Source organism: Mastigoproctus giganteus, chromosome 6, assembly GCF_048544385.1.
Source record: "Mastigoproctus giganteus isolate SK-2022 chromosome 6, ASM4854438v1, whole genome shotgun sequence".
NCBI lineage: Eukaryota > Metazoa > Arthropoda > Arachnida > Uropygi > Thelyphonidae > Mastigoproctus > Mastigoproctus giganteus.
This window is the reverse complement of record NC_143580.1, coordinates 18770190-18785182: the sequence shown is the minus strand read 5'-3', so window position 1 is coordinate 18785182 and position 14993 is coordinate 18770190. Positions and strand designations below refer to the sequence as shown.

Sequence of the window (14993 nt, the reverse complement as noted above, 5' to 3'; positions counted from 1 at the left end):
GCAATATCTCCTGTTAGCAAGCACGGACCATGATGAAAAAATCCTACCCCATGAGCCTTGCACAATTCTTGCAGGGCCGAATTGATCGCCAAGGCTCTCATCATATACTCCATCCTATCGTGTCTGGACAGAATTGCAGACACATTCAAATTTCAATTTAACCAGAACTCGAGACTTTTTTACAGCATTGATCTGTACGTGTTAAGTAAATCTGCAGAACTCTTACTCCTTGGTGCCAACGTGTACAACAATATGAGCATTTGTGCCCTTAAAAGATATCTGCTCGCGAACGTCATCAACTTTTGTCCCTGGCAGACATACACTTGTCTTGTTCCACTTATTCTATTTGCATAATATATTTCCCATCTTCCTGACAATAGAGTCACCGACAAAGTTATCTCCTTGAGAAGGACCATGACATGACGTTGAATGGTGTGATATCGTTTTCGCTTCATTTTTTTAATTTCTATTGCTAAAGAATCAGAAAGAGCTAAATGTCTTGAATTGGGGTAGAGGTTGACCTCAACCACTCCTCTTTCGAAAAGAAATCTTTGAACAATTAAGGCAGAATATGCATGTTAATTGTCCACCAAGAAAGAGTATTTTTGTTCATAAAATTCTAGTCTAAGTGTCGAATTCTTTGCAGCAGTCTAATTTTGAAGTGGTGCAATTTTATTTGCAAACATTTCAATAGGGCACACTGGACTTACACGAAACGAATATTTGCCTTTTGTTGCACAATAACGCGCCTGCACAACCGAATTAATATTTAGCCCTCGTGGATAGCACAGTTGGTAATATTCGTGCTCCCCACACAGGGTGGAAAACACTTGAGTTCGAAACCCATCGATGACGGGAGGAATTTTTTGGGTGTTTCATAACGTGGCTCAGTTATTCGGTCTCAGAAGAGGCTAGCATGGATTTTTCTCCTGGAAACTCGGGTTATTCGTCCAGCAAACAGGAAGTCGACCTCAGAGCACACGTAATTTACAGACAATATACAAGGACCAAATAGAATTAGTCGCCAATGCTCCTAAAACCCAACCATTCAACATTTCTTTTGAAAAACATTGTTACTAAGATCAATTCATTGGGTAGATTCGATCTTGCTGAATTCTTTCTCTTTCTGAGGAAGATGAAAGCGAAACTTTTTTCGTCCATCTCAAGGAGATGACAACTTTCAATAATGCTCTAAACATTAACAAAGGATATGCAACGAGTGTTGTTATTGTTGTCGTAGGGTTTCAGGAGCATTAGCGACTAAGGGAATATTACTGTGTGTATATTGTCTGCAAATTGTGGTGATTTGTCGATTTTCTGTTTGTTTGACTAAAAACTAAAGGTTTCGAAGAAAAAACCATGCTACACTCGCCTCAGACCAACTAACTCAGCCACGTTGTGAAAAAGGCCCTTAAAAATTTCTCTCATTATCGACCAGATTGGAACCCAGGGCTTTTCCACCCTGTGTGAGGAGAACGGTGATCCTACCAACTGTGCTACCCACGAGGGCTACACCAACTTGTTGCATAGCCTGAACTGTCTTGCAACGAACTGAGGTGATACTGTAGAGTCCCATGCGTGTACTTTGACCAAATTTCTTGAAAAATTTAACAACATTAGGTTTTTTTTGTAATTCGTTTACGACAGCTGACAGAAAGAATGAATTTGAAATTAACTTACGACATCGGCCATCTTGAGCCAGTTGCTATAAAAGAGAAAGTTCGTCCACCAGTTCCTGTAACAGGCCTGCAAATTTTCGTCTACGATGGTATGCCAGTGTGGTCCGCTTGACACCCACGGAATGAAGAACACCATTCCAGTTGTGAATATCAAAGTTGGAGTCAGCCTGTGGATAGAAATCTATTTCAATACATTAAAAATTCACAATTCAAAATATAATGTTAGAAGAAGATGATACAAATATTGAACATCAGTGGGAGACTGGTTTTAATGTATTTTTGGTTTCTTAATTACTCATGGGCATGACACAGTCGTTCAATACTAGCGAGGCCAATTACTGGGTTGTAGTGATAGCAGTTGCTGCAGAGCCTGCGGTCACAGGGCCCTGGAGCAACTAAACTCCAGAATTACTTTACATCAACGGAGGAGCAGAATAGATTAGTGAGCATGTCCCCCTGCGCAAAATGTATTTTAATATAGAACCCCCAAGGGAATGAGCAAACCGTGTTTTCTTTGTCCACAGTCCATAAAATAGCAAAAGAACAGAGAAAATGGTTAATATTTTAACACTGTAGTGTTTTAGACTTGTCTTCGAATTAGGTTGTATTGCACCACATATAATATGTTTGTAAATTCGTGAGTGCTGTGGTCTGTTTACTGGACAAAAACCCGAATTTTTGGGAGCCAAAGCAAGCTATGCTTGCCTGAGACCGACTAACTTGGCCACGTCGTGAAAAAGACACAAAAATTCCTTGCGTGGTTCGAACCCAGGTGTTTTCCACGCGCTGTGAGCAGGGATGATGATGACTATACCAACTGGGCTACCCAACCGAGTAATGGTTAATGAAATCCTACTAATAATCTAATTTAGTACATTTACTCCACTATAAAAAATAAAATAATTCTACATTCTGCGTTGATCGTAAAATCATAATATTACTTCGTGAATAACGTGTATATATATATATATATATATATATATATATTAATTGCTGTTTACTGTAGTACATATATATAGAAGATATATATAGTTTATATATATATGTAGGTAGCACAGTTGGTATGATCGCCATCTTCCCCACACCAGTTTTTGCAGATATGGTTTCGAGTTCTCTCGGCTACGTGAGGAATTTCTATGCGCCTTTCTCACAACGGAATTGAAAACTCCCTCTTCGTCCAATCTGTTTGGGAAAAAGCTTCATCCAGATAAGACCTAACAACGGGATGAAAATGGGGATGTGCCCCATCGCGTTGGAAATAAATTCATCATCATCCTCAAATAGCTCACGAATGTGTGGGACGATTGATTCCTGAATAAGTTGAGGTAAACAGCGCCAGTAACAATTGCATCAAAAAGGAATGGTCCAATCGAACCAAGGATGACCATCCACATCACACTGTAATTATACCAATGAAATTTGATTACATATTCTGCGAAGGAGGCATCCCATCTTTCGAAAAGATGGGATGCATCCTTCCTTACTGAAACTCTGCCCAGCTCAATTTGCAATCTAAGTCACTACTCCACTCTTCATAGATTTTTGACAAACAGCGTAGCCTTGGCTTGTTCCACACAAAGTAATTATATTAGGGTGCCCATAAAGGATTACATCTACTAGTAAATTATTTTGTCTGTAAATTACGTGTGTTCTCTGCCCGATTTCCCTGTTTGCTGGACGAAAACACTCCAATTTCTGGAGAAAAAACCTTACTGTCTACGCCGAGGACCTATTAACTCAGCTACGGAGTGAAAAAGCTCACTAAAGTTCCTGGCCTATTCCCCCCGGGGTGAGAGGACGGTGAAAGTACCATTGTGCTAAACGCGCAGGGCTTGCTAGTCACAGTCAATAGTGTCTTTCACCCTTTAAAGCATCAAGGTTCTTGGGTTTCCCCAATGATTAAGTATGTACGGCTGCATTTTGGACGCGCTCTTTTTTGAAGGAGACCAACGAAGAGTCCTTAAATTTCTGGAACCATCCATCATAGGGTACGCAGTGTTTGGGGAGGACGAGCCACCAGTGTTTTCCCTCAACTGCTCCATAAGTACTCTTGTGAAGTACAGATTACTCCATAAAAGCCAGACAAAAGTATTGTGTGGTGTGTGAGAGGTTGTGTTGCGTTGTTGTGGTCTGGCTTTTGGCCGCACGACTCCTAATGGGATCCCACGTTACCCATACACGCCGCCAGGCTGTACGCCAGGCTGCCCGTTAACCATCCATCAAATGCCTTGAAATCTCCAATATTCATCCGATGCGCAAACGATTCAGCCATTTCAACTATACCTTTATTTTGACCGTTTTTCATATCCTGGTCCTACCCAGTGCTTCAGATGTCCTTAAGAATTCAGTCTTTTTTCAATCTTTCACGATGGTGAACCGTGTACTCATTGAGATTCGAAACTGTTCAGCGATGTCGGTCTTAGAAAGCAAACTTCGCCTTGATATGCTACTCAGGGACAGTTCCGGTTGCGGTGTGCTCCCTAGGTGCCAGAATTAATACTGGGGCAAGAGACAGCAAGAGGATGTTTCCCTTGCTTTGTCTCAGAACCCCTTTTTGGGATGTGGTAACAGGATACATTGCACCCGCAGCAACTGCTCTAAGAGCCGACCCTAATATAGTACATAACTCTATAGAAATGGCCAGAAATGAGTGTAGCGCTATGTTTCTGCAGTTCGGCCATTTTGCTGTCGTTAATAGCCACGTTGTTGTTTCTAGATTAATATAGACAGTTTTACAACATTCAGGAATCTTCTACACCTTTCTGGAATATTCTCTATTTTTTTTAATATTTTATTAAAAACTGGTGAACAAATTGGTCCTATTTAATAAAAAATTTTGAAAATTAATAAAAATGAAATATGATTTCAATTCTTTTAGGCTCGATTGTACATGATGTGACTTCAAGCACCCTGTTTGCACCTTTACTTTCATTGTCAGCATCTTATTTATACCCTTATTATATTTATTACCTCAAACTAGTGAGACTGGCGCCTTACAGGTCCCAATTTACAGCGTAAAACCTTACAAGAGTATGTAAACATCAGTTGCATGGCCATTTGAAACTCCCCGGTATTTCTGTGTATGTTGTTGGGGTCATGGAAGTCAAATTCAATCTGAAAAATGAGAATTCTGAGAAGATTTCGAAGCTTGTATCTGAGGGAAATAAGTTGCGAAAAGATGGGCTGCCACTTGGCGAGATGAATCCCTTTTTGTTGTTGATTTATTGTAAATGATCGCCCACAGATGTCAAAATTTGTTCAATTGTGAAGAATAATTGAAGAAAGTTCCTACCTCAGATATCGTCTAGCAACAAACATAAAAATGTTTAGTCGACCATTCCTAGATGCCATAGACTGGAGGGTGCTCCTTGCCGTGAGAAAACCACTGAAATAAAAAAAAATGTTAACAGGAACTTTAAACTGTATTCATATCAAAGTTTTCCAATGCATCGTAGACGTCTTTCTACTAAAACGGGTGATGCTGCACTCCACGCGTCCTTCAAAGCATTTGAATGTCCTCATAACAATTTTCCTTGCTGTCCATCCAGTGCTCTTCAATTGGCTTGTGGAAAAATAATGATCATCAGCCGCCCCCCATCATGTTTTTGATAGGTGTACCGTAACTTTCCAGAGGTACCGAGAACTGACCCTCGAACCTTCTGTGCGATTTTTCAGGTGGTGAGATCGGCCCTGATTTTCATTTTATGCCCGAAAACACACTCACACAGAGCTCAGGTGGTGGAAGAATATCTTGAAACTGAAGATATCCAACGACTGCCGTGGCCAATATGATTACCTCCCTTAAATCCAATCGAATGTTCGGGACGCCCTTGGTCTTCGTACTGCAAGACAGCAGCCAACTCCTCGGTCACTTGGTAAACTGCCCTGGTGGAAGAATCGGATTCTAGCCACAGAATCTTTTAGAGCCCCTTATGTCTGAGCAAAGTTCAGTACTCCATCAGCATTGAGCTAACACTATCCATTCAAAGCTTTAAACACCTCATTCAGATCTCCATACAAGTGCCTAGTTTCCGGACACTGCAATTTGCATAACCAAAATCTTTCATGGTACGAGGACCCGGTTGCTGTTCTCTTCACTCTTTCCTCTTCGATCCTGATGGAAACAATCACTGCCACCTAGTTTTTTTTTTCTGCAGATTAATTAGGTCTATAACACACTCCTACTATCATTATATATATGTATTCGAGTATATATATAGGGAAAAGAATCTTAAAAGTATAGAGGAGAAGAGTAATAAATATTATAAGGTTGTAATTAATCTGAACGGCTAGGCTTAGAGACAATAAAACTATAGAGCTCTATTAAGTGTTATATAAAGTCATAATTTTACTTATTAACTGTTAAAAAGATAGCTATATTTACTTTTCACTTCACCACAGAAAACGGAGAAAAATCAATTAATTTTAAGAAAAAACATAATGCGCCTGAAATGTAACTTACTGCGTTTATTAATTAATACGTTTTTATCTTAATAACCATAACACAGTCTATTTATTTTCTTCCATATTTTAACCACCTTACAAGGACGGAAAATCATACTGAATAATAGACATATAATTAACCAATTCATTCTACTCTTCCAGGACTGCAGAGTTGTTTCAGGGAGACTTAGGTGCATGGTTGGTTTTGGATCCACCCAAATTTTCGTTGATTCCTAATTTAAGGAAATTTGGGAACGCTCGATCTATCACTCTAAAATAGGCTAATATAAAATTTCAACCATCGGGAGTTCGGTTATTACATGAGGACGAACAGACGGACAAAGATAATTTCACGGATTGCTGTTGGTTAAATTTTAATGATATTTGGAAACCCTCGACTAATCTTTCTGAAAGGTGGTTGGGAAACTCTCATAAATATGTATATTAAAGAACCAGAAAATTAATGATGGTAAACAGGAAAGTGTTTTAATAAAACCTTTACTTACGTAATAAAGAAGAAGGTGTCAACGATGACGTATCCATTAAAGAGACTGTACTTGGAGATGTCATGAAACCATTCGTTGAATCTCAAGGAGTTTTCTATCAAAGAAAATAAATAAATTTCGTGGTGTGTTTTCAGTTATCATTACAAATCAAATTATGATTGAAATGTTTTAAAAATTCCAAAATTAATTAATGAAATAGTAACGAAGTAATGGCATTACTATTAGAATGGCACAATGACGCAAGGAAAAGCTTATTCTGAATCTTCTAAAATAGTTCCCTGACGAGTTCTTTTATCTTTCTTTAGATGCAGCTTGCAGAACTGGATATTACGTTCCAAGTGAGGTTTCTCTTCCCTTGTGCATAGGAATAATGAAATTAATTCTTTACATTTGAAAATTCTGATAATAGGATACTCCCAAGAGAGTTTCGGACACTGATCTTGCAACATTCCCATTTCCACTCCAGTCGACTCTGAGGAATATCCATTTGTGACTTCTCTCTGTAAGCTGTTCTTCGTCAAACCCCAAACCCACTGAATCTTCCTTATTAAAAGCCCTATTGAAAATCCAGATAAGATTCTATTGCCCATTTTACTACAATTTCCAGTTGCGGATTGCCAGCAGTCATCCTTCAGTGCAATGGAAATCTAAATTTACCATTCCAACTTTATCATAATTCTGCATTCACGCTGGGTGTTCATTCTATCTCCTTTCAACAAGCTTACTAATATTATTCAGCCGAGTTGCTTCCCTGGCTGCTTGTAAAACTCCCTCCCCTTTATGTTTACCCACTGACTGAATGTGGGGCTCCCTGGTCCTTACTCACTGCAGAGTATCCCTTGGGGGGGGAGGTGGCAAGTCATCAATTCGGTTATGTCCAATACAGACACCTCTCATGGTGGTTCCAACTACCTCATCAGATTAAAATGTCATCTGGGCATGGTGGGAGTCACGAGCACTTTGGCTGTGGATTATTGCTTGTCTGCGGGGGAGGCTGTAGGGCCTGTCTCTGCATGCTTCGTCTAATTTCAAATACCTGTTGAGCAAATTTTGTAAATGCCTTATATGTGTTTTCATCTATAAAAAAATAGTATTCCTGCACCCTTGGTATAGATGTGTTGAGGGTCTAACGGCTTCTGGGATTTCTCCCATCTCCGCGTATGTTCGGTGTATCGAGTGAGAGTTCCCTGTCAAAGCCAGAGATTTTTAAAGTGTATAGATCATGTGATGTGTAGTGTATTGTGCCCATTGTTCATCTGGTCTGTTAACCGCCGGGCCGGGTGGGGCCCGACGTTACCATATCCAGTCACAGGGAGGCTGACCGGGTGTACCATTAAGACAAATCTACTCTGGCAAATCATGCCATCTACTTTCCTGAGATTTCAGGAAAGTAGATGGCATGATTTGGCAGAATAGATGAACGCGGTCTATTCTGCTGATAACTTTAGAAATTTCTCTAGATGGGGGTTATGCGCTTGAAATATCATGCTTTGTGGCCTAATAGGTTGGGCAAGAATTTTGGTGTTAATTAAATTTGGACGTGTGAGGCAGACGTGGTGTGAAATGAAAGAAGGGTTAAGAGCCTGAAGGCTGGGGGGGAAGGAAAAGGAAGTAAGGGTCCGATAGAGTAGATGGTCCCTGCTAGAAGAGGAGAATGCCCGTGCCCCATCAGAAGGAAAATGGGAGAGGCAGGGCAATGGGGAACGGGGAACAAGTTTCTCTCCCCCCACTGGGGGAAGGGGTTAAAAGATACCTTGTTAGTGTGGGGGTAGAGAGCGCTAAATGGCCTTCTATACGTCGCAAGATGTAAATTTAACAGTGTCATGTCCAGCATTTGCGCCCAAAAGATCAGCCCTACTCCTATTATGGATTGTCATTTTATTTAGGGATGTAAAAGGGTTCTTCGTCTTCAAACTCCTTAAAAGGGTTCTTCGTCTTTGGTCCTTGAGGTTGTCACAGACGTTCTATCAGATATGCCAGACAAGCTGTTCTTGCTACCTGGGAGTCTAAAACGCTGATGGAACTGATATTCGGGTGACACTCAAGTCAAGGTGGACCCAATTTCGGCGAAGTCCGGACGGTCTATGACAGCCAAATCCTCTGCTTGCACCTTCACGATGGTGGGACTGTTAGTAATCCTGGGTATAACCTTCATGCACAAGTACATGGTGGGTGACCACGCAGGTGTGAATCAACGTATGCAGGGGTCGAGGTGTGGCGCCCACACCACATGGAGGAACGCCGCCCCTCTATGTTACCAGGCAGTACTAGGTGGTAGTGACTCTCATCAACCGGTGAAATACCACCACTTTGTTATTGGACGCTTGAAGTGGTGGAACCCATGTTTAGTCTCTAGAGCTAAGTTCCGGTCAACCCTTCCCTATCTCTTCCATCATGCAGTATGATTGATGATTTTTGAGGTTATGATGAACATCGTGGCGAGATCCAATATTCCTTACATTTCGAGGGTAGAGCTCTAAAACGGTGTTCGCAGGCCGGCCGCTAGTTAGTCCACCGGACCGAACCTATTGGTAACTCTCTAGGAAGCTTCCGGATCAGCTGGAGTATAATCTTGCTACCTCTACTCTGCCAGATAGGGACTGGAGGGAGTCCGAGTTGTGTATGCGGGGAGCATTGTCGAAGCCACGTTATGTCAAGGATCTGGGTATATTCTTACCACATGTACGTCATATCCAAAAATTTCAATACTTCATACAGCATGTCCCACCCACTTTTTCTTACTATGGAATACACCATGAATTGTCAAAATAATAGAGCAAGCTTATCTGCGAAAAGATCTAAACCTCCCAAACACTTCCTAATTCATTTCACAAATATACGTGGTCTCAATTCTAATCTCAACGATGTCCATTTCCACTTGCAGTCTTCCAAACCCCATGTACTTTTTCTGACTGAATCTCAGTTATCAGTTGATTCAACTACTTCTCATCTCAGATGTCCAAATTATTTGCTGTATGATTCCTTTCGCCTCAAAGGTGGTACTTGTGCATATGTCCGTTCTGATATTCCCTGTCAGAGACTTGGCAATTTGGAATCTCCTCTCTTTGATCTTCTCTGCTTAAAATCTCTCTACCTCATTGTGTAAAATTCATCTGTTGTCTCTACCGTTCTCCCAACTCCACTAATCACTTGGAGCTCTTTGACTTCCTCTCTTTGCAACTTGACTTTCTCCAGTCTAACTTTCCTAACAGTGAGGTAATTTTCCTTGGTGATTTTAACGTTCACAACTCCAGCTGGCTTCCGTTTTCTAGTCACACCGACCCAGCAGGTCGAGATGCTGAGGCTTTTGCAATTACTAATGACCTAGCACAGATTGTTCATTTACCTACAAGAATACCGGACAATCCTAATCATACAACCAATACGCTTGATCTTTTTCTCACAAACACCCCTTCTAAGTACACGGTCGAAGTGAGAGGTCCTTTAGGCACTTCAGATCACAACTTGGTGATTGCCTCCTCTCCAATGGAACCTTTATCTCATGGCTATTCCCAACCTCGTATTGTTTGGCATTACAACAATGCAAAATGGGATGACCTGCGAGACTTCTTTTCTTCTTTTCCTTGGTCTGATTACTGTTTCAAAACTTCTGATGTCAACGTTTGCTCAGATCGTGTCAGTGAAATTTTTTTGCAGGAATGGAATCCTTTATCCCACACTCTACTTTAAAATCTCGTCCTTTATCTAAACCTTGGTTTTCCAATAAATGTGCTAAGGCTGTCCAAGAGAAGAACGTTGCATATCGTAATTGGCTTGTTTCTAATTCTCCAGTTTCATTTTCTGCCTACACCAAAGTTCGCAACAATTGTAAAGCAGTTATTAATTAGTCCAAACTATCTTTTGAACAGGCTGAGAGTAGAAAACTTGCTTCTTGCCCTAATGGTAGCCGAGCATTCTGGTCTCTTGACAAAGCTATTGGCCGCAACTTTTGCCCATCTCTGCTCCCACCTCTGGCCAAACCAGATGGTTCTTTTGTCACTTCAGCCAAGGATAAAGCTGATCTGCTAGCATCCCATTTTTCTTTGAGCTCATGTATTAATGATCTTGGTAAAACACCTCCCACCATTCCTAACACGCTCCATTCCATGCCTCCTGTGGTCTTCCGTCAAAAGGATATCAGAAGGATTTTGATGACCCTTGATGCTAAGAAAGCTCCAGGTCCTGATGGCATTTCTCCACTTGTTCTCAAAACCTGTGCTCCTGAACTTACTCCTATTCTTTACCGCCTTTTTTCACTTTCTTATTCCAAAGGTGTTTTTCCTTCTGCTTGGAAATTTGCTCATATCCAGCCAGTTCCTAAAAAGGGTGACAAATCCCTCCCAATCAATTATCGTCCCATTGCAATTACTTCTATTCTTTCTAAAGTAATGGAGAAATCAATTAACCGCCAACTCTTAAACTACCTAGAAACCTTCCGTCTGATCAACGATCGCCAGTATGGATTCCGTCAGTGTCGATCCACTGGTGATATTCTGGCTTATGTTACCCATTTATGGACTAATTCAATGGAAAGGTTCGGTGAAACACAAGTAGTTGCTCTTGACATCTCAAAGGCTTTTGATCGTGTTTGGCATAAAGGTCTTCTAAACAAGCTTCCATCTTATGGTTTGCCAACTGTTTTTAGTAATTCGTTATCCAGTTTTCTCTCTGATCGCTCACTGAGGGTGATGGTAGATGGCTCTCTGTCTTCTAACTTCTCCACTAATGCCGGTGTCCCCCAAGGTCCAGTTCTTTCCCCCACTCTTTTCATCTTGTACATCAATGACCTTCTTCCATTGACTGGAAATCCTATCCATAGTTTTGCCGATGATAGCACATTGCATTCCACTTTCCATTTTGAGAAACCTTGTCCAGCTCAATCAGCTTCAAGTTCTCGAAAATCTGCTGCCAATTCCTTAAATTCTGATCTTCAGGTAATTCTCCAGTGGGGCAAAGAAAACTTAGTTGATTTCAACCCTTCTAAAACTCAGTCTTGTCTTATATCTCGCAAAAAGGATTCTTCTGCTCCTATGCTTATCTTTAGTGACACTCCGATTTCTAGGCAAAATGATAAATCTCTTTTGGGGATTACCCTGACTTCTAATCTCTCTTGGCACAAGCACATTACAAATATTGCTTCCTCTGCATCTAAAAAACTCGGTTTTCTCTTTCGCTCTCGGCGTTACTTTTCTTCCAAGCAGCTGCTCACTCTGTACAAATCGCAAATCCGCCCTGCCATGGAATATTGTTCCCACATCTGGGGTGGTGCCCCCAAAACCTCTCTCAGACTTCTTGATTCCATTCAGAAGAGGGCAGTTAGGTTAATTAATGATTCATCTCTAACAGCGTCTCTCCACTCGCTTTCTCATAGACGTACTGTGTCTGCTGCATGCCTCTTCTACAGATATTTCCATGGGCACTGTTCTTCTGAATTGGCTTCTATAATTCCCGCTCTCTCTTTCAAAACAGAACAAACACGTGCCGCCACCTGCCAACATCCATTTACTGTCAAACCCACAGAACCAACTTTTCAACTTCCTCATTTATTCATTCAACTGCCGTTTTCTGGAACAATCTTCCATCATACGTATTTCCTGAAAATTACAATCTGCAGCCGTTCAAGTCCAATATTAACAAATATCTTCTTTCGTCTTCTCAACCTCCAACCCAAGCACGGTACTAAGTTCCTTAGATTCTAATACCTCTCGTGTTTGGGGTTCTCATAAAAAAAAAAAAAAAAAAAAAACAACAGCTGGGCAAAGCGGGTGAAGGTCCTGTAGTTGTGGTACTCCTGTAAAATGACGTGCTCTTCAATCCTCTGTAGTGAGTGGATAGTTGTCCACTCAGGTATTCGTATACCCTTGGAAGGGGGAAAATTTGTGCTATTAACTGTAGTCACTGGATTTCATAGATTGCACATTCAAAAAGAATTTGTGCCCAGTCTTCACTCTCTCCAGGCGAGAGTGAAGACTGAAGGCGTACCACTTCCGCATTGTGCAATAATCATTTGAGGATCATGTTCAAGCACTTCCTGTGCTTTCCCGGAAACCAATCCCCCACATTAATCCCACGAAACATTTGTAGGATGCGGTGGAACTCAGCATTCGCCACTCCACGCCAGAGATTCAGTCTCTTGCTGACTCCAGAAAGTCCTTCTCTCCACCCGGTACACGATACCTGAGAACATCTTCTATGGCCTCTTGGAGTCGACGCCACACTGGGCTCAAGCATTTATCATGGCGAAAGATGTCGCAACACGCCATTAAGTAGAATTATAATGTTTTGGCTGATGAGCGTGTAATATGGAAAAACTGATAACTATCCAGACACATCTGAGTAATGGAGTGGCACAAATTTTTGGGAATATTCTGTGTTTGGATATCTTTAATAACTCGATGTAATACAGCACCTGCGCAAATACTGAAATACGAATAATGGCACAGCTCGTGCAGCTTTCTTGGGAACTCAGTTCCATCTGTGCAGTGCAAATCAGTATTTTATTTAAATTGAAAAAATGAAAATCGGATTAAAATTGAAAACTCCAATCTCAATGATGAGCAGAATAAAAACCATAACCAGGAGAAAAATAATATTTACAAATTACGACCGAATGACTTACGTATAACATCCACTCTTAAAAATCCACCGGTGTGTGCAAACATTATCCAGCATATGCTGATGAATCTCATTCCATGTAGGAAACAGTATTTTTCCGATGGCTCGCTCACTAATTTTTCCACATTTGTGAACATGGAGAAGGTTGATAAAATCAGACCAAAGGTGCCTAAAAATGAAAGAAACTATTTAGTTAAAAAACATATTTGCGTAAAAAGAGCAATATAAATTTGGTTCCAGTTAACTGTAAGAGCGTTCTTGGGGCCGACGAGTTTGGGGTATCCTCTTACCACGCCAAAAGCCCTCACAAAATCTTTTGGAACAAATCAACCTATAAATTTATAGTCAGCGACGGACTCTTTTTGTAGGTAAATTTATTAGGACAAAAGGATAAAAGGACTCCATCCTTCCATCCTACTAAATGTATCTACAAAATGAAATACTACTGCAATTAAATTTAACCTGTTGTATTTAATTCTTGTATGTCAAGCATGTTTGTTGTGCAACGAACTTAGATTACAATTCTGTGTACTCTAAGGCGAGATTGAGTTTCGTCCAACCTCGAGTTGATTCCCTGCAATAAAATTGAACTGGGGACTCGGCAGATACCCAAATATTTGATATCATGGCAAACGCTCTCCCAATTTCCGACCACTAGACTGAATCTTTCGAATTCTCTGGCTTCACATGAGATGGTCATACGGGGTGATTCAAATATATTCTGTAAAAAAGACCAATCAAACTAAAGTATGTTTTGTGGATGTAAAAAATGATAATGCGACTTTCCGGCTCTCAGTATTTATAGGTACTTACATATGAATGGTATTAATGACTTAAAACATAAGAATGCAATTATTCACATAGGATGATTTAGTTGCTACTGACACCTCACATGTAGGATGACCATGCACCTGTGTACCATGAAGTGGGCCAGGTTCGGCTGACACCTTCTGGTGTGGGATGCCAAATGGCGCTTCTCTTTGCAGGGTTCTCTCTCCTGCAAATTTACTTTCTCTGGGCTTGGGTTGGCATTTTAGCCCAGGGATGTCCAACCCTTCATTCCTCCACAGCCTCCCTCTTCTGGAGGACGCCTTCTTTCCTCGTCCTTCCACCTTAATCCGGGCTTTGACTCCTACTCTTCAATTAACACCATTGCTCACACTTATTTTTGGACTCCGTCTAGAAAGCTTAGGTGACCCCTTGCAGAGACCAAGCAGAAAATGATGAGCAGCGTGGCTCGTCTTGTGTTGGTTGCGGGCAACCTAGGGTCCTACTAGGGATGAGCAGCGTGGCTCGTCTTGTGTTGGTTGCGGGCAACCTAGGGTCCTACTAGGGACCCTGCGACTAAGTATCCAGAGGAAGAACAGAACCCAACACAATACTCATTGTATACATGCTACACGCATTTCTGCCATTTACAGAGTTTTGTATAGCTCACAAATTACTGATGGCACCATACCCCGAGACATCATGACACTTCGCCACAAAACACATCATGTGATCCCATCGATTTATCTATTGTCGCCTCGATTTGTGCATAGCCCAAAACCTCCAGTTTCTAATAAAGGCCAAGACTTTCTAATTTACTCACATCTCCAATATCAATAAATTGTGTCATAAATAATTAGGAATGTTGGTGATCCCTACTTTTTTATGTAGTCCGATCCTCTAATATTTTGCCAACAAATGCTAAATAATCGTATTCGTTGAAAGGTTCAATGCACAAATGAATCCATTGGCGCTTCGTGAA

The 14993-nt window shown here is 41.0% G+C and overlaps 1 protein-coding gene across 1 annotated transcript in view; it reads right to left on the bottom strand.

The window, feature by feature from the left end:
- Positions 1-14993, bottom strand: part of LOC150084028 (nose resistant to fluoxetine protein 6-like) — a 51820-nt gene that overhangs the window by 24028 nt on the left and 12799 nt on the right. Inside the window, exon 6 of the mRNA XM_090375759.1 lies at positions 13248-13412. Coding sequence (XP_090231885.1) covers positions 13248-13412 — 165 coding nt within the window. The remainder of the gene's footprint in view (positions 1-13247; positions 13413-14993) is intronic.